Below are 20,813 nucleotides of genomic sequence, written 5' to 3'. Positions count from 1 at the left end.
CCCTGTTAGCTCAGTTGTAAAGAATCCACCGGCAATGCAGGAGACCCCCGGTTTGATTCCTGGGTTGGGAAGATCTGCTGGAGAAGGGATATGCTACTCACTCCAATTTCTTGGGCTTCCCTGTGGTTCAGTTGGTAAAGAATCCGCCTGCAATGTGGAAGACCTGGGTTTGATCCCTGGGTTGGGAAGAACCCCTGGAGAAGGGAAAGGCTACCCACTCCAGTATTTTGGCCTGGAGAATTCCATGGAGTGTATAGTCCATGGTGTCGCAGAGTCAGACACGACTGAGCGACTTTCTCTGTACTTCAGTGATTTTTGAGAAGTGGACAGTCATTATTCAGTAGTTCCCAGGATTTAGACTTCTTTTACTTACTGCCAAATGAGAGGTTTCACTCTTTTCATTCTTGGTGTAGACAGAGCAGTGCTTGCTCTTGAACTTACAGATGAAGTGCTTTTGAGATGCAGAAATTATCTCCCTGGTAAAAAACTGGTCAGACTTCACTCTCCCACGTCTACCAGTGATGTATCTTTAGTGACTGCTTCTATTTTCTTGAGACAGCAGTGATTGTATTTTCGAATTTTTTTCTCCTAATTCTTACTGTATTTCTTCTCACAGAGATGTGCTTTCATCCAGCTTTACCTTTGAGCGTTAGTAGGCCAGACCAGAATCAAGCATTCACTGTTTTCAGGAAATGTATAGCCACTAGATGATACTTCACTTAAAAGCGCTTTTTGTTTTTTTAAAAATTCTCTCACAAAAACTATATTGTAATTTTGAAATTAAATACTTTCTATTTAATTTACAGGCTCAAGTTAGCAGTTTTGTACATTGCAAATTGAACTTTTCTGAATTACTGACTAAATCTTAATTATTTTCCACCAGACGGTCTGCCAAATCGCGAAGCAGAAGCCCATATTCATCTAGGCATTCAAGATCTCGTAGCAGGCATAGATTGTCTAGATCCAGAAGTCGTCATTCTAGCATTTCTCCTAGCACATTAACTCTGAAGAGTAGCCTGGCAGCTGAATTGAACAAGAATAAAAAAGCACGAGCTGCAGAGGCAGCACGAGCTGCAGAGGCAGCTAAGGCTGCAGAAGCAGCTAAGGCTGCTGAGGCTGCTGCCAAAGCTGCCAAAGCTGCGAACACTTCTACACCTACCAAGGGGAACACAGAAACTGGTGCCAGTGCATCACAAACCAACCATGTGAAGGACGTGAAGAAGCTTAAAACTGAGCATGCACCTTCTCCCTCAGGCGGTGGGATGTTAAAAACTGACAAGGCAAAAGCAAAGCCACCTCTTCAGGTAACAAAAGTGGATAATAATTTGATTGTAGATAAAGCCACCAAGAAAGCAGTTGTAGTTGGAAAGGAGAGTAAGTCTGCTGCTACAAAGGAGGAACCAGTATCTCTTAAAGAGAAAACGAAACCACTTACACCAAGCATAGGAGCCAAGGAGAAGGAGCAACATGTGGCTTTAGTGACCTCTACCTTACCACCCTTGCCTCTGCCTCCCATGCTGCCTGAAGATAAAGATGCTGATAGGTAAGTGCAAAAAAGTTTGTTGTCACTGGGTAAAGAAAAGGAAATCTCAGTTTAAAATGACAGATTATTTGACCCCTCCCCAAAAAAACTTTTATGAACACTGTTTAGTAAGTGAATTAATTTTCTTTATGGTATACAACTTAAAATGAAGCACATTGCATGTAGGATGAAAAAATTATAGCTTATGCTAAGAATTCCTGGTAAAAATTGCCATTGTCATGGCATATAATGTATGTTTCAGTTTGAGTTTGGAAATGAGAAATGTCAGTATTTTCTTTGGCTGAGTATTTGATGTTATCAGAGACAGAGCATTTTATAATAGAATCTGTCCTGGGTGATAATATCATATTATCTTGCTTATTTCTAATGTTTTCACTGACCTTATAAATTTATCACTTTAGGTCCCTTTATGAATACATCGTTTTTTAGTTTTTTATTGACTCAGTTTTTTGCAACTAGAGATTAATTACATGTTTCAGAAATGTCATAATGTGTTAACGCTTTCCTTTAAATTATTTATAAATTTCTGCTGTTGGGGTATAGCTAGTACTTTATTTTGAAACATTTTAAAGAGGATGAAGCTAAGAATGACTAAATGTAAGCGCAGTTCTAAGAATGTTTCTCAAATTGTGCTCGGATGGAAATTTTATGCTGCGTGTGATTTGCCTGTTGACTTGACTGTTTTTATTTTTATGAAGAAATTATAACTCTTACTCCCCTTTTTGTTAAAAAACAACTATATGGGCAGTTTTTCTAGCTGGCATCTTTAGGGAATTTGAAAACAAGTTGATAAAAATGCCATGTGGGCAGGTCTTTCAAGCACTCACTTTGGCTAGCTTTATGAAAATTTTGTAATTTAAACAAAAATAAATTATAATTTCATGCCCTCTGAAGCATCTTTTTCCTTTGTATTTTTAGTACAATCAGAAATGTTGCTGAAGGAATCCCATCCAATTTAATCAGGTGTTACCTAGTTATACTATTCTAATTGTGATATTTGCAGGTTTGACTGTTTTTGTTAGGAACACTGAAGGGACATAGCAGTAATGATTTATAGTTTTGATGAGTCCTGGAATAGGTTGTCAGCACAGAGAGGCATGAGTCCAGAACTGAGTCTCTTCATCACTAAGAGAAGAAGCCTGTTGCCTGTTGCCAAGAATCTAGTGATTCTGGACTAGTGAGACTAGTTATTCTCTACTTTACTCTTCATATGTGCTGTAGGGGTAAATTTTACTGGTAAGAATTCAGGATATGTGCCCAGGTGGTGACTGCTTATTAAGGGTTTTCTTTGTGCATCTGTTTTTAATAAGATGGTGGCACATTCCATACTTGGTCATTAAAAATTTTTTTGACTCACCTTTGCTGTCTTCTTTTTTTATTGTGTCTCTTCTCTGTTTTGCTTTGAATGTTTTTGTATGTTTCAAGGATATAGAACTTTTTTAAGACTCTTGAGTACTACTACTGACATATGTGGCCAAAGATTGATTTAACACCAGTTACAGCCACTCTTCTTTTTGATGTTCCAAATTTCATTGTCTGTAATTTGGCCAGTGGGAGCTCCTTTAAGCCAACTCCTTTGTCCTTTTGATATGACCTCTTTTATTTTGGAGTGAATTCTTGCTTCCCATCCAAATAATCTTTTAGGCTCACTTTGAACTTTGCTTCTCTCCCAGCCTTGGAATCTATTTCTCTCTGAAAATCATAAGATAGACTGTTAACTATACGTTTATATCTAATCATCTTTTTTTTAAAAAATGAGGATCATACCATTTATAATATTCTTCCTCTCTTCTTTTGAAATTTAATGTATTGGAGATCTTTCCATGTTGGTAGAGATAGATTCAGTATTCCTTCACATGGAAGTGGATGCATCCACTTATTAATTATTCTCCTGTTGATTAATGGATATTTAGATTTAAAATTTTTTGCTATTAAACACTCCTTATACATTAATATTTTATGTACACATGAGCAATTTATGTAGGATAGTTACGTGGTCAAAGCTCCACATTTAAAAATTTGATAGAAACTGCCAAATTGTGTCTTGTTGGATTGTGTGTCAATTTATGTAGCCAAATATATAAAATTGCTTCAGTGTTACTAAATATTGCCAATATCAAAATATTGAAAATCTTTAAAATATGTGATTAATTTTGCCTTTTTCTGATTATAGAGATATAGCATCTTTCTGAACATTTGGCTATTTTTTCCAGTGAATTGCTTGTTCAGGTCTTATGCTGACTTTTCCTTAAGATTATTATTTTTTTAAAATTGATTTATAGGTACCCCTTATGTTAGGATCTTGATCTCTGCCTTTCAGAGTGTGTTGCTTGTCTTTGAGACTTAACTTGTTTTGGCTGTGTGAATGTTCTCCATTTTGAATGTATTTGGATCTGTCATTTTTCCTTTAAAACTTACAGGTTTAAAAAGTTTTCAAAGGCTGATTCACATGTTATAGAAATTTGTTTTTGTTTATTATATGTGGGAGCAAGACATGGTCTGATTGTACACTCTCGTCCACCACCTTGTGGACTAATAGATCAGTTGTTGCTAACATCATTTATTGAATCCTCTATCTCACTGACTTCTGGTGCCATATATAAAAATTAGACGCAGGCAGGTAATGTAAAAGTGAAGGGATGGAGTAAATGACTGCTTAGTGAACAACCCAACCCTTCAGCCTCAACTTCAGTGCTGCTGTGAATGAATTTGGGTCCACTGTTGGCATTTTTTCCTTTTTTCTTAGATAAATTTTAAATCATTTGATTTCTCTTGCTTGATTTTTTGTTTGGGACTTGATTAAATGCAGTGATTAATTTGGAGACTGACAGCTGTATAGAATTGGAACTTCCCATATGAAAACATCTTTTCTTTCATTCTTATCTAGTTTTATGTTTATCAATCATGTTTTAATTTTCTTCTCTTGATCTTACACATTTCTTGTTAAGGCATTTTATTGTTCTTTGTTACTGTAGTATATGGAAACAAAAAAAAATCATTACATATCCTATTTGGTTATTGCAAGTATTCAGTGCGAATATATTTTAAATTACATAGTGTTATTCTTGGGAAGTAATATTTCATTTCTCTTAAGTCTCGGAGCCTTGCTGAATTTAATAGTTCATATAATGATGTATTTGAGTATAGGCGGTCTTTTACATGCTGAATTGTAAGTAGAGTAAGACTTCTACGCTGCGCCCCCATGTTGAATTGTTTTTGTACAAGCAAATTTTTGACTAAAGTCTAATTACGAGTTAGAGACTACAGTTCTCTAAATAAATTATTTTAAATAGATTTATTTTCAGACAGTTCAAGTGGTACCTTCTCTAGAAAAAAGCTTTTACTGTCTTTCAGTCTTGAGTTGGCTACCCTTTAGTACCATATTACTCTGGAAATCAGTGTGTTTAGTACTGTATCCTGGTGTTTACTGACGTCTTCCAAAAGACTGAAAGCTTTTTTCTGAGAAGAACTGAATCTTAATGTTTTTGTGAATTTTTTTCTCTTGTTAAACTATAGTGTCTTATGTAACATCTAGCACATGGACATATTCAGTGAATATTTGTTAAATGGTGGGACATTAAAATTGAGAAGTAGGTTGCATGACACCATTACTATAGAAATAAAACTGCAATGCATGTCCCTTTTGAGCTTGTTTTCCCTATTAGAGGTTACTTTCTAGTAAGTAACCTGGGGTTGTCAAGAAAAGTCATAATTTTATTGATAGTTTTTATCAGATGGTATTAAAAGATCCATATATTTATTGTACAATAATATTAATTTTCAATGTAAGTAGAAGTGATAATTAAGTAAAATGACATTGTTAACATCAGTAGTAATTTCTGACTACAGCAGTGTAGTTTCACTAAATTTGTTAAATTCTGGGACTCATAACTGTTATGAAAGTATATGAAGTAAGGCTTCTCTACTGGCTCAGTGGTAAAGAATCCACCTGCCAGTGCAGGAGACAGTGTTCAGTCGCTGATAGGGAAAATCCTGCATGCTACAGAGCAGCTAAGCCTGCGCCGCAACCAGGGAGCCTTGCTCTAGAGCCTGGCGGCTGCAGCTACTGAGCCTGAGCAATGTAGAGTCTGCTCTGCAGTAGAAGCCACTGTAATGAGGAGCCTGTGGACTGCTTGCCCCAAGTAGAGAAAACTGCATGTAGCAGCAAAGACCCAGCACAGCCAAAAACAAAGAAATAAAATTATATATTAAAAAATGAAAGTATGTGAAGTCCAAATTTTATTACCATTTTAAGATTCTCTTTCAGTGTGTTACATTTGTAATGTCTGGGAGGTTTAAAATAATTACCAGGTTAACATATACTTAAAAAAATCAGAGCCCTTAATATATTCATAAAAAGTATAAAACTGAGCTTAATTTTCAACTGTAATTCTGATAAACTAGAATCTTTAAAAAACTTCAAAAAAAAAAAAAAAGAATCATTGTCCAATTCAAGAAAAATTTATTCGGAAAAGGGATGAAGCTAAATCAGTTCTTTGTGTACATGCTCAGGCCTGTCTGACCCTTGCTACCCTATGGTCTGTAGCCCTCCAGGTTCCTTTGTGTATGGAATTTTTCAGGCAGGAATACTGGAGTGGGTTGCCATTTACTATTCCAGGAGATCTTCCTGACCCATGGATCGAACCTAGGTCTCTTGCATCTTCTACATTGGCAGGTGGATTCTTTTCTACTGACCTACCTGGGAAGCCCTAAATTAGTTCCCTGTGGTTATTTAAATAGGCAAGATACATAATAGCATGTGGTTTATTTCTTACAACAAAATGGCTTTTTGTTTCTCTACCAGAATCAAACCAAATGCTTTAAAACTAATGAATTTTCCTGTAAAGCATGACTACTTGACTTTAAGTTTTAATTTATAGTTTATATAGTAATTCTGTATCATTTGAAAATAAACATTTTTTAAGAACAGTTTTAGTATTTACAAAAATTTACAGTGATATTACAGAGGGTTACCGTATACCTTGAACTGGGTCTAATTATTAACATCTAACAGTATTAGTATGGTACATTTGTTACAATTAACAAATGTTAATATTGAACCAATACTTATACATTATTAGTAACTGAATTTCATATTTTTCTTAGCTTTCCATTGGTTTTTTTTAAATCTAATTCTGTATCATTTTTACTCTCAAATTTTGTATTTTGCAGTTGAATATAGCTGGAAAGTAAACTAGTCTTTTGCCATTGCATATTGCATAAATGTATTTTTATTTCTCAGTGAAATAAATTTTGTGTTTATTTGTGATTCCTTTTTAGCTTGCGAGGAAATATTTCAGTAAAAGCGGTTAAAAAAGAAGTAGAAAAGAAACTGCGATGTCTGCTTGCTGATTTACCACTGCCCCCTGAGCTACCAGGAGGAGATGATCTCTCAAAGAGTCCAGAGGAAAAGAAAACAGCAACACAGTTACATAATAAAAGGAGGCCTAAGTATGTGCTTGCTTTCTACCTGCTCTTAAATTGGCCAGAGATGATTCTGTATCATCAGAAAAAAAAATCATAAAATATAAAATTAAGATTTTAAAAAAGTGTATTTATTTTTTCAGCTTAAGTATATGAATAAATTTCATTGGAGCTTTGGAAATTTTTTCATAATTGCCTGAGTACTTACTCAAAGTGACTAATAAAACCACAATTTTTTCTCAGTTTGTAATGTATTGATTTCTTGGGATATTATATGTGTTGAAGAAAACTTCTATAATTAACATATTTAAATGACAGAAATATTGAAATTGGGCAAGGTGGAAGTCAGCATTCAGTGAGCCCAAACAAAATTAGAAATGGGCAAGCTGCTATGTTTATCTTTCCTTTTAGCTCCATTTGCTCTCATAACTAATGCATTCTTCATTTTGCAAGAGGTGGAGTGGAAGAAGGTTTGAAATCTGTATCCTAAATTAGCTTCAAGTAAGTGCCTAGAGATAACTCTTTCCCTTGAAACCTGTTCGTCAGTTAAGGAGAAGAGAAGGATTCCTTTTTTTTTTTAACTTAAGCAAAGAAAAGTGTGAGTAAGCTTTTGAGTTAGATCTGATTTTAGAATTGCTGTTTCAGGTAGTGTCTAGTATAAGAATATGAAGTGATTTTCTAGTGTAGAGTAGAAAGCTAGAAAACTTTTAAAATAGTCTCTCTTTCAGTATTGTAGCTTAATTACTTAAATTCTATTACCTGCCAGAATATTAAAATACTACAGAGTTACATATCTTCTTGATGAGTGTCAACTATTTGTTGTATATATAATGCACACTTTTTAAAAAGTGTGGATTCCTAAGGGATGATTATGTTAATATTTCTATATTCTCTTGACTGAAAGTCTTTCTTGTGCTTCTGTTTTTAAGATAGTTTTATTGAGCCATAAGTCTCAATATGCTTTATATGTTAATATGCTTTATAGTTAGATCTTTGGTAATTTTCGTATTTTTAAACTTTTGACTTTTGAAAGCAAATACGTATAGATTTGATGTCGATAATGAAAAAGAAAACACTCTGGTGGCTGCTTAGAGAGCTTTGACTCTTTGGACTGGTGTTGCTTTGGTCCACTCACTGAAAAATTGCATTGTATTTCTGAAAGTCCTTCATAAACACTTTACTTCTCCTATTCTGTTAGTCTACAGAAGGAAAGTCAGTATGCAGAAATAATAACTTGACTTTCATGATGATTTATAGTACCAACTCATAGTGTTACTTGTCTTAGATGATCACAAATATACAAGAGTGAGGGGAAATAAAAGATTTAAGATTGGGTGGAGGGTGGATACTGAGTATTAAATAGTTTATTCAGTTTACTTGATTGTATATAAAAACTTCAGAACTATATTTGATAGAATATGTGGGCCTCGCTATGGTGAAATCAAAGAGAAAGATATTGACTGGGGAAAACGCTGCGTGGATAAATTTGATATCATCGGAATTATTGGAGAAGGTACCTATGGACAAGTTTACAAGGCCAGGGATAAAGACACTGGTAAGAATGCCAAGTATTTTGGATCTTTGGGTCTATGGAATGTACTTAATTCATGTTTCTCTTCTAATGTATAACTTGAATTTTCAGGAAAAAGTTAAACTTGAATTTATCATGCTCTTGTTTCATCTTGTTTTTGGTTTCATTTTATATATAGACTATCATTAAGATATGAGTTCAGGTAACAAGGCATATACATATATATGTTAAAATTTTTTTTTTTTTAGTATTTACGTTGTGTAATATGGGGGGATTTAGATTTTTTTTGTCAGTAAAATTTTATGTTGTTAGTAATCAGGTGGAAAGTACCTTGACCTTAATTTTGTTCTATTAAGACTTATGTGATACCTATATTTTGTGCCCCCCTCCCAAGTTTTTTTTCTGTAGAAATTATCCTTTATTTGGAGGCCAGATTTAGCAGTATACTCTTTCAAATTATAATGAGTCACCTGAGAGAAAGTTTTAAAAAGCCTTGGAGCAGAGGAAAAAGTAATTATGTTATAGGTCATATGTTTAGTGCTTAGAGCCAATATTTAATATTTAATTTTTATTTATAGTTCTTTGTTGATATAAACCAATACATAAAATAGTATAGATGTTCGAGGCCACTTAATATAAGGGAGACTACCTTATGCATAGAAACTTTGAAGTCAGTTATAGCATGCAGCAATAAAGTAATGTTTATAATGATGATTCTGCATTATCAAAAGAAGTTGAATTATAAAGCAGGGACTCATACTTTATTTTAGAGTTCTGTTAAAAAGAATCAACTAAGTTTTAATGATTAAAAGTAAAAATGTCCTTCCTTTGGAAAAATTATAAATACTGAATTCTTCTTTTTTCTTTCAAAAGAAGTGAAATGAACAAACTTATTATAGTGAATTTTCTCTTAAAATAGGATTTCTGTGTGTGTGTTTCAGTACACACACCTTGCTGCTTTGGTAGCTCAGATAGTAAAGAATCCACTTGCAAGCGGGAGACCTGGGATTCAGTCCCTATTGGGAAGATCCCCTGGCAAAAGAAATGGCTGCCCACTCTGACATTCTTGTCTGGAGAATCCCATGGACAGAGGACCCTGGCGGGCTACAGTCTATGTGGTTGCAAAGAGTTGGACATGACTGAGTGACTAACACTTCAATACTTAGATTATCTGTTACAAAACTCAGTTGTATTTAAATTATGAAATCATTTAGTGTTGAGGGAAGAGCACATAGTTTGGAGACAGCTAAACCAGATTTTGAATTCCAGTTTCACTACTAGATAACTGTGCATCTTTGGACAAGTTAATATATATGAGCATATCTTCTATCTGTTTAATTTCCAGAGTTTTTGCATCTGTTTAGAGAGATTTTATACATGTATAAGCACATTAGGTGTGTATTTAATGTTTCCTCTTCATTAAAAAAATTGACAGTGTAATGTATCAACCCTCATTATCTTGCTTTTTTCATTTATGCATCTTATCATAAAATAATAATACATTTGGACCTACTGTATCCTTTTTAACAGTTATATAGTATTCCGTAGTTTGATAAATACCCCATAATTTATTTAACCAGAGACTTTTTGAACCATAAATTTATAATTTGGTATATTGGAAACCAGAATATATTTTGTGGGTTGTAATTTCAAGAGGTAGGAACTGAAATTATGAATTAAAAATTGGGGGGATTCCCTGGTGGTCCAGTGGTTAAGACTCCAAGCTTCCTCTGCAAGGGCATAGCTGTGATCCTTGGTTGGGGAACTAAGATTCCCATGAACTGCCTGGTGCAGCCAAAAAGAAAAAATAAAAGTTTAAAATGTTTGGTTTTGTTAGTTGGTAACCTGATTTTATTTACTTTTCTAACAGGAGAAATGGTAGCCTTAAAAAAAGTGCGCCTGGATAATGAAAAGGAAGGGTTTCCTATTACAGCAATTCGAGAAATTAAAATTCTCAGGCAGCTTACCCACCAGAGTATTATCAATATGAAGGAAATAGTGACTGATAAAGAAGATGCTTTGGACTTTAAGAAGGATAAAGGTATGTGTGCATATTTATATAATCAGCTCGGTATATTCATGATGTTGCTAACATATATTTTGGTATTGATTATTTAAGTATTAGGTACAGTAAAGCTATTGCCTTAAATCAAACTTACTAAATTTTTTTCTAAAAATGTATTTTATTGAATTATAGTTGATTTACAATGTTGTAATAACTTGTGCTGTATAGCAAAGTGATTCAGTTTTACATTTATATACATTCTTTTCTATATTCTGATATGAATTTCATGTGATGATAAACAGAATATTGACTATAGTTCCTTGTGATATATAGTAGGACCTTGTTATTTATCCATTGTATTTATAATAGTTTGCATCTGATAATCCCAAATTCCCAATCTTTCTGTCCCCTATCTCCCCTCCTTCTTGGCAACCACTAGTATTTTCTATGTCTGTGAGTCTGTTTTATTTTGTAGGTAAGTTCACTGTGTCACGTTTTAGATTCCACATGTAAATGATACCATGTGATATTTGTCTTTGTATGACTTCACTTAGTATGATCATCTCTAGGTCCATCCATGTTGCTATAAGCGGCATTCTTTCATTCTTTTCTATGTCTGAGTGGTATGTATATATACCACATCTTCTTTTCTGTTCATCTGTCAGTGGACATTTGTGTTTCCATGTCATGGCTGTTGTAAATAGTGCTGCTGTAAACATTGGGGTGCACGTATCTTTCTGAATTATAGTTTTGTCTGGATATATACCCAGGAATCAGATTGCTGGATCATAGGGTAACTATTTTACTTTTCTGAGGAACCTCCATACAATTTTCCGTAGTGGCTGCACCAACTTATATTCCCACCAACAGTGCAGGAGGGTTCCCTTTTCTCCACACCCTCTCTAGCAAGTTATTTGTAGACTTTTTAATGCTGGTCATTTTGAACTGGTATGAGGTAGGTACCTAACGGTAGTTTTGATTTGCTCTTCTTTAGTAATTAGTGATGTTAAGCATCTTTTCATGTGACTGTTTGCTACCTATATGTCATCTTTGGAGAAATGTCTGTTTAGGTCTTCTGCCATTTTTCAGTTTGGTTGTCAAATAGCTGTGTTGAATTATTTTACATGTATTACCTTACTGGTTTTCAAGTCACGTAAGTAAACGTCGAAGCATACTTACCAGTATTACACGTAAAGCGTTCACTAGTAATATTTGTTTTGGGGGGCTCAATATATAATTTTTAGTTAGTTCAGTCACTCAGTCGTGTCCAACTCTTTGTGCTCCATGAATCGCAGCACGCCAGGCCTTCCTGTCCATCACCAGCTCCCGGAGTTCACCAAAACTCATGTGCATCGAGTCAGTGGTGCCATCCAGCTATCTCATCCTCTGTTGTCCTTTTCTCCTCCTGCCCCAAATCCCTCCTGGCATCAGGGTCTTTTCCAGTGAGTCAACTCTTCACATGAGGTGGCCAGAGTATTGGAGTTTCAGCCTCAGTATCAGTCCTTCCAATAAACACCTAGGACTGATAGACTGGTTGGGTCTCCTTGCAGTCCAGGGGACTCTCTAGAGTCTTCTCCAACACCACAGTTCAAAAGCATCAGTTCTTTGGCGCTCAGCTCTCTTTACAGTACAACTCTTACATCTATACATGACCACTGGAAAACCATAGCCTTGACTAGATGGACCTTTGTTGGCAAAGTAATATCTCTGCTTTTTAATATGCTATCTAACATATCTATATCTATGCTATATAATTTTTAGTCTTTATTTTTTAGTGATTGAGTAGCAGTTTATAGTAGTAGTGGTAGAATATGTTTACGTTACATTTTGAATGTTAAAATGCCTCAACTTACAAGTGAAGTCTATGGCAGGCATATATATTATTTCTAAAAGTGTGGAGACAAAAATTTTAACCTGAAATTGCTTTTTGATAAACTATAGTAGTATATGGTTGACTTTTATCAAACGAGCTGAAAAGACATTAGCCTGCTTTTTGAAGTAGTTAAAAAGTAGTTATTACAGGATATATGATGGGTAAAAGAAATGCTCTACCTCCAATAGGTTTTAGATCTTCAGAGTAAGATTTTGGAACCAAGATTGACGCCCTGATTGGTTTTCAAAGAGCAGAATTCGTTTTCAAACAAAATCTGGTATCAAATAGGTTAAAGTAGGTATGTTCTGATTGAGCATGATTCTTAGCCTCCTCCCATCCACAGCTATACACATCCACCATCTTATTCTTCTAGGGACCAAAGTATAAAAATGATTAATGTTATGTATAGTAACCATTTCTTATGAAGGAACCTATGTTTGAAAGTATTCTGTATTTCTTACGGAGATCATCAGAATCATCTTTTTAATTGACAATTTCCCCATAATAAAGCTAATTTCTTAGCCTGACTTTCAACCCAGTTTGCCTTTTTCATGTTAGATCATTATTTTTTTACAGTGTAGTAGAAAGGAGACCTGTTTGAGTTCAGTTGGAATGTCTGAGATAGAGACTTAGGCTTTTTAATAAGGTCTTTAGCCCTTCTGAGCCTGTATTTCTTCACCCTTTAAAGGGAAATATTTCTCTTACTGTGTAGTGAGAGTTAAGATTTTATGAATGAGGGTGGTGACAAATTTTGGTTTTTATTAATCTTGTACTATAGCCAAGTTTATATAGTACTTTGCCTGTAACATATCCTGGACTTCTATTTTTTCTGATCTGTGGATCACATCCTTGTTTATTTTCCCAGACCCAGCCCAAATCAGTTTTTCTGATTGCTCACCAAACTCAAGTCACATTGCTTGTTTGGTCAGATAGGCAAGTGCACTTCTTTGCCCTGCAGCCTTTCTTTACACTGGCATATACCTCTCCAACCCCAACACACACACATTTGCGCGCGCACACACACACACACACACACACACACACACACACACACACACACACACATGGTTTGAAGGCTAGTTTCTCATTTCTCTAGGTCTCTACCTGAGTGTTGTTTAGTGAGCCTTACCTGGCCTTATGAGAGAAAGCAAAGAGTAGCTAAAGAGCCTCTTGATGAATATGAAAGGGGAGTGTGAAAAAGCTGGCTTAAAGCTCAACATTCAAAAAAATGAAGATCCTGACATCCAGTCCCATCACTTCATGGCAGATACTTGGGGAAACAATGGAAACAGTGACAGACTATTTTCTTGGGCTCCCAAATCACTGCAGATGGTGACTGCAGCCATGAAATTAAAAGATGCTGGTTCCTTGGAAGAAAAGCTATGACCAACCTAGATGGCATATTTAAAAGCAGAGATATTACTTTGCAGACAAAGGTCCATCTAGTCAAAAAGCTACAGTTTTTCCAGTGGTCATGTATGGGTGTTGAGAGGTGGACCATAAAGAAAGCTGAGTGCTGAAGAATTGATGCTTTTAAACTGTGATGTTGAAGACTCTTGAGAGTCCTTTGGACTGCAAGGAAATCAAACCAGCCCATCCTAAAGGAAATCAGTCCTGGTATTCTTTGGAAGGACTGATGTTGAAACTGAAGCTCCAGTGCTTTGGCCACCTGATGCAAAGAGCTGACTCATTAGAAAAGACCCTGATGCTGGAAAAGATTGAAGGTGGGAGGAGAAGGGGATGACAGAGGATGAGACGGTTGGATGGCATCACCGACTCAATGGACATGAGTTTGAGAAGGTTCCAGGAGTTGGTTATGGACAGGGAAGCCTGGTGTGCTACAGTCCATTGGGTTGCAAAATGTTGGACACAGCTGAGCGACTGAACTGCCTGGCCCGTCTTCCCACTTTCCACCACAGTGTCCTTAAGAAAACAACATTAAGTGGTTTCACTGTGGGTATAGTTTTGTGCAGGATCACATAGAGGCTGAAGGAGCCTTTTTTGAATTAACTGAGGGAATGCAGGAGAGACTAACTAATTCTGAATTTTTTTCCTAATTCTTTTTTCATCTTTAAGCAATTCCATTTCTTTTTAATTATCTTTGAGGGAATCTTTGAACTTTTTGTCTTTTATAGTCTTTTTATTTTTAATGTGAGGTATAAGAAAACATTTCCTGTACCTCTAGATCTTTAGTTTCTGTGGTGGGATGCGATTACTTGTTTCAGTTTTAGTACTCTTGTGTGCATGCAAAGTCAACTAAGCTATGAATTATTTTGCAGCAGAAGCTTTGCTTTGTTATTTTCTTCTTTCAACTGAGGATTATGAATTTACAGAATACTTTCTGAATGAATTTAATAATGTTCAATTAAAATTTTTAATGCAGTGTATAATTCTCTGAGTAGAGGAGACTTTTTGTTTTACAGTTATATGAAGGATAAAGTAAAAACTGCAGTTATTGATCTCCATGTGCTGTGCTTGGTCATTCAGTTGTGTCTGACTCTCTGCGACCCCATGGACTGTAGCCCAACAGGCTACTCTGTCCATGGAGATTGTCCAGGCAAGAATACTGGATTGGGTTGCCATGCCTTCCTCCTGGGGATCTTCCCAACCCAGGGATCGAACCGAGGTCTCCCACATTGCAGGCAGATTCTTTACCATCTGAGCCACCAGAGGGAAGCCCAAGATTTGTTCTCCATATCAAAATGTAAATATTTAGTATGCAGGTTAAAAACAAAGACTGAAATAATGGTATGGGTATAGCAAAATAGTATTTTTGTATTTAAAATTAACATAATATCCTGGATAACCAAACCAGTATTAAAATTACTTTGTATAAACTGTTAGCTATATTACATTTAACACTAGTATTTGTTTAATGAGAGAATTGAGTAATTTTTTAATTTGGAATTTTCCTAAGGATCAAGAAAACAGTTTAGTAATGCTTATGGCAAAATGTCACCTGGAGTGTGAAGTCAAGTGGGCCTTAGGAAGCATTACTATGAACAAAGCTAGTGGAGGTGATGGAATTCCAGCTGAACTATTTCAAATCCTAAAAGATGATACTGTCAAAGTGCTGCACTCAATATGCCAGCAAATTTGGAAAATTCAGCCATGGCCACAGGACTGGAAGAATCCTGTCATTCCAGTACCAAAGAAGGGTAATGCCAAAGAACATTCAAACCACCGACTGTGCAGTTGCACTCATTTCACGTGTCAGTAAGGTAATGCTCAAAATTCTTCAAGCTAGGCTTTAATAGTACGTGAATGGAGAACTTATATATTTTCAAGCTGGATTTAGAAAAGGCAGAGGAACCAGAGATCAAATTGCCAATATCCTTTGGCTCATAGGAAAAGCAAGAGAATTCCAGAAAAACAGTTTCTACTTCATTGACTACCCTAAAAGCTTTGACTGTGTGGATCATAATCTCTATGGACAGAGGAGCCTGGTGGGTTATAGTCCATAGGGTCACAGAGAGTCGGACATGACTGAAATGACTGAGCATGCACACATGCTGATATTTCATATGTTTTGTGATGAGAGAATTATTGATTATTGATTGATTTGGTCATTTTTTCATTCCACACACTGTGGCAGTTCAAGACTTGGGCTGACCAATACAGGATCCATTAGGCAATGTGGTTATTTGAATTTAAACTAATTAAAGTTAAATAAAATTAAAAGTTGAGTTCCTTGGTTACATTAGCGACATTTCAAGTGCTCTATAGTTGTACGTGACTACTGGCTGCAGTTTGGATGCTGAAGCTATAGATTGAAAGAAAGTGAAAGTCGCTCAGTTGTGTCCAACTTTTTGTGACCCCATGGACTTACAATCCATGGAATTCTCCAGGCCAGAATATTTGAGTGGGTAGCCTTTCCCTTCTCCAGGGGATCTTCCCAACCCAGGGATCGAACTGAGGTCTCCCACATTGCAGGCGGATTATATACCAGCTGAGCCACAAGGGAAGCCCAAGAATACTGGAGTGGATAGCCTATCCCTTCTCCAGAGGATCTTCCTGACTACAGAATATTTCCATCAAATCAGCAAGTTCTAATGAACAGTGCTTGAGATATACAAAGGAAAGGAAAACATCTGGTCTGTGAATCAACTGAGCTTCTGGGAACCAGATGGGTCAGTGCTTGCTAGAACTAGAACAAACTAATACATGAATGACAAGCTTATTTCTGCCCAGAAGTTTTCCTCTTAATTTGTAATTGCTAAAATTTCAGTTGTAGGTGGTGAGTTTTCAAGAGAAGTGAAAAAATTTAAATACAGGCTGTGGAATCTTATCTAATAAGCAGGAGAAACTTGGTTAAGGAGTCTGCACCTACTAACTCTATACTCTGTCTTCTTTTTTCCCAACTTAAAAAAGTAATGAACTGGTTGTTGTATTAAAAGTACAATTTTCCTGTAATGGTGCAGTCTGCAGCAGGTTATTGATGCAGGGTTGAAAGTCATTTGTAAGTTTAAATTTTTTATATACTGCTGTGTATGTGCTCAGTAGTGTCTGACTCTTTGTGACCCTTTAGACTTTAGTGCACCAGGCCACTCTGTCCATGGGATTTTCCAGGCAGATATCCTGGAGTGCGTTGCTATTTCCTACTCCAGGCAATCTTTGCAACCCAGAGATTGAACCTGCATCTCTTGTGTCTCCTACATTGGAGGACTGCCTGTAGTATGGTATTAATTTTGTCATATAAATGAGAAAACTTGTCTCAGATGTTAAATTTATTTGTATCTGATATTTTATGTGAAATTTCCAATTAAGGTGTCTAGACCATGGATGTATAGTTTTAAGATCTTATACCCTCTTTTTGTGTAGCAGTACTACTATTTAGAATTAGTAACTTTTTTTGAGTGAGGCAGAGTATATCATGAGAACTGCTGAGCTGGATAACTCAAGCTGGAATCAAGATTGTCAGAAGAAATAACAATCTCAGATATGCAGATGATGCCACTCTAATGACGGAAAGTGAAGAGGAACTAAAGAGCCTCTTGATGAAGGTGAAAGAGGAGAGTGAACAAGCTGGCTTAAAACTCAGCATTCAAAAAACTAAGATCATGGCATCTAGCCCCACCACTTCATGGCAAATAGATGAGGGAAAATGGAAACTGTGACAGACTTTATTTTTTGGGCTTCAAAATCACGGTAACTGCAGCCATGAAATTAAAAGATTCTTGCTACTTAGAAGAAAAGCTATGACAAACCTAAATAGCATATTAAAAAGCAGAGATAACAATTTGCTGACAAAGGTCTGTATAGTCAAAGCTGTGGTTTTTCCAGTAGTTGTGTACAGATGTGAGTTGGACCATAAAGAAGGCTGGGTGCTGAAGAATTGATGCTTTTGAACTGTGGTGCTGGAGAAGACTTTTGAGAGTCCCTTGGACTGCAAGGAGATCCAACCAGTCAGTCCTAAAGGAGATCAACCTTGAATACTCATTGGAAGCCCTGATGCCGCAGTTCCAATACTTTGGCCACCTCATGCAGAGGATTGACTCATTGGAGAAGACCCTGATGCTGGGAGAGATTGAAGGCACGAGGAAAAGGGGATGACAGAGGATGAGATGGTTGGATGGCATCACCAACTTAATGGGCATGAGTTTGAGCAAACCCCAGGAGTAGTGAAGGACAGGGAAGCATGGTGTGCTGCATGCAGTCCATGTTGTTGCAAAGTTGGACACAACTTAAGGACTGACCAACAATAGCAACTTTTTAAAGTGAGGCAGAGGAGGAGAAAGAAAAATATTAAACTTTCTTTACTTGATTAAAATGGTTATGCTTACTGGTTTAAATTTGGGAGATAACATAAAGAATAAAATGACCCAGATATTAATTATCACTACGGAAATTTTCTGTAGTTTTCCTAATATCTCTTTTCTATATACATATGATTATTTATTCCCAAACTGAAGTTCTGCTTCTGTCATTGATAACTTGCTTTTTTATTGGCATAGTGTCACTTGGATAGACCATATTTTGTTCTTCCATTGTCGCACATTTTATTTCTTTCAGGCATTTCAACTACTGTTTCCTATACTGAAGAGTTTATTGGAAAATTCTAGTAGTTACTGTAGCTTTTCATATACCTTTAACCAGACATAGGAATTTATCTGCTAGAAAAAGTCATAACAAGTTCTGAATTACAGGTTTGATGAGAAATGAAGTAGTGAGTGATAAAAGATTCTGTATAATAAGCATGTATAATTCTAACAGTCAGTGAGTCCATATGTCTTTTTGTATAAAACTTATTTGCATCTGATTATTCCCTTAACCTCATTATAGAAATGGGATTACTAGGTCAAAGGATTTGAACTTTTGAAATTTCCTGACACATAATCGTGTTGTTTTCCAGGCAGTTTTGTGTCCATTTACACTCTGAAAAGTAGGGCAGCAATAGAACAGAATAGGAAAAAAGGGGACTGCCTCCACTTGTTAAAGGGTATCTGTGAAAAATAAGGATGTCTGCTCTTGCCACTTCTATTCAACATTTCCAGGGCAATTAGGTAAAAAAAAATGAAATAAAAAGTAACCAGTTGGAAAGGAGGAAGTAAAACCAACTCTAATCAGTTTGTGTGTGTGTGTGTTTGCATGTATACACAGTACAGAATATTCTGTGTAATCCACAAAACTGTTAGATCTAATAAATGCAGTCAGGAAGGTGGCAGAAGACCAATATACAGAAATCTGTTTTTCTTTACACAAGTAGTGAACTGTCTAGAGTGAAATTAAGAAAACTTTAATTTACATTAGCATTAAAAAGAATAAAATATCTAGGAGTAAATTGACTAAAAAATTTTTAGTCTTTGTACCCTGAAAACTGGGAAATATCATTGAAAAAATATTAAGACCTAAATAAATGGCAAGACATTAGATCAGATTCATAATACTCCCCAATGTGATGTATGTATTCTGTTCAGTTTCTTTCATAATCCCAGCTGGCTTCCTTACAGAAACTGACATGTTAATCATAAGATTCATATGAAAATTCAAAAGGTGAACTAGTAAAACAAACAAAAAAAATTAGAAAAACAAGATTGGAGGGTTGATACAAAGAGATCTCAAATATTACTATAAAACTAGAATGATCAGGACTATGTGGTACTGGCTTTAAGATAAATATAGAGATCAGTGAAATACAATTGAGAGTCTAGAAACAGAATCTCTAGTTACGGTCAGTTGATTTTTTTATGAAGATACCAGGACAAGTCTATGGAAAAGAAATAAGTTTTTTAGCAATTAGTGCTGGGTCAAGTGAGTATCTATCCACATGTAAAAGAATGAAATTGGACCCCTTTCTCACATTATACACAGTAATTAACTGAAAATGGATCAGGAACCTAAATATAAGAGCTAAAACCATATAAAACTGTTAGAAGAAAATCTAGGAGTAAACTGCATGGCCTTGGATTGGCCAGAGCCACCTTAGTTATGACAGTAAAAGGAGAAACCAAAGGGAAAAATAATCTACTGGACATGATGAAAATTTAAAACTTTTTTCCTTTGGTGGACCCATTGTAAAAGTGAAAAGAGAACTCACAATGGGAGAAATTTATAAATCATATATCCGATAAGAGACTTGTATCTAGACTATATAAAGAACTCTTAGAACTAAATGCAAAGGATTTCAGTGGACATTTCTCTGAAGAAGATATGCAAATGGCCTATAAGCACATGAAGAGATGTTCAACATCATAGTCATTAGGGCAATACTGATCAAAATTCATACTATCAGTTGACCATAATTAAAAGGATAAGTAATAACAAGTGTAAGGGGAGATGTGGAGAAATTGGAAGACTCGTACATTATTGGTGGACTGTACAATGGTACAGTGGACTACTTTCAGAAGCATCTTGGTATTTCCTCAAATTATTTGTGACCCAGAACAGCTTCTACTCCTAAGGATATATCCAGTAGAAATAAAAACGTAAGTCTACACAAAAACTTGTATACCGATGTTCATAGCAGGATAATTCACAGTAGCTCCAAAGTGTAAAGAACCCAAATGTGAATCTGTTTTTGTAAAGAACCTGAATGTGAATCAGTTGATGAATAGATAAGCAAAGTCTGTTATATTTATACAGTTGAGTATTACTCTGCCATTGAAAGGTTGAAGTACTTACACCAACAAATTGGGTAACTTAGATGAAATGCAGTCATTCATAAAAGCACAGAACCTACCAAGAATCATGAGGAAATAGAAAATCTAAATAAACATGTAACTGTTAAAGAGATGAATCTGTACTAAAAAGAAAAATCTCTAGACTTCTGGTTCAGTCACAACTAGGTGTTGAACAGCCATCAACAGGAGGACACTGGAACCCACCAAGAAAAGATACCCTATGTCCAAAGACAAAGAAGCTACAGTAAGACGGTAGGAGGGGCACAATAATAATAAAATCAAATCCCATACCTGCTGGATGAGCAAGCTACAAGCTG

General features: G+C 35.7%; 1 protein-coding gene across 4 annotated transcripts in view; it reads left to right on the top strand.

Moving 5' to 3' along the window:
- CDK13 (cyclin dependent kinase 13) overlaps positions 1 to 20,813 on the top strand; it is a 134,289-nt gene that overhangs the window by 41,669 nt on the left and 71,807 nt on the right. For all 4 annotated transcript variants that reach the window (XM_027968753.3, XM_027968752.3, XM_042249225.2 and 1 more), the window contains exons 2-5: positions 884 to 1,543; positions 6,824 to 6,994; positions 8,383 to 8,522; positions 10,369 to 10,539. In XM_027968753.3, coding sequence (XP_027824554.1) covers positions 884 to 1,543; positions 6,824 to 6,994; positions 8,383 to 8,522; positions 10,369 to 10,539 — 1,142 coding nt within the window. The remainder of the gene's footprint in view (positions 1 to 883; positions 1,544 to 6,823; positions 6,995 to 8,382; positions 8,523 to 10,368; positions 10,540 to 20,813) is intronic.

This window comes from Ovis aries, chromosome 4 (genome assembly GCF_016772045.2).
Source record: "Ovis aries strain OAR_USU_Benz2616 breed Rambouillet chromosome 4, ARS-UI_Ramb_v3.0, whole genome shotgun sequence".
NCBI classification, from domain to species: Eukaryota; Metazoa; Chordata; class Mammalia; order Artiodactyla; family Bovidae; genus Ovis; species Ovis aries.
This window is presented reverse-complemented; position numbering and strand designations above follow the sequence as displayed.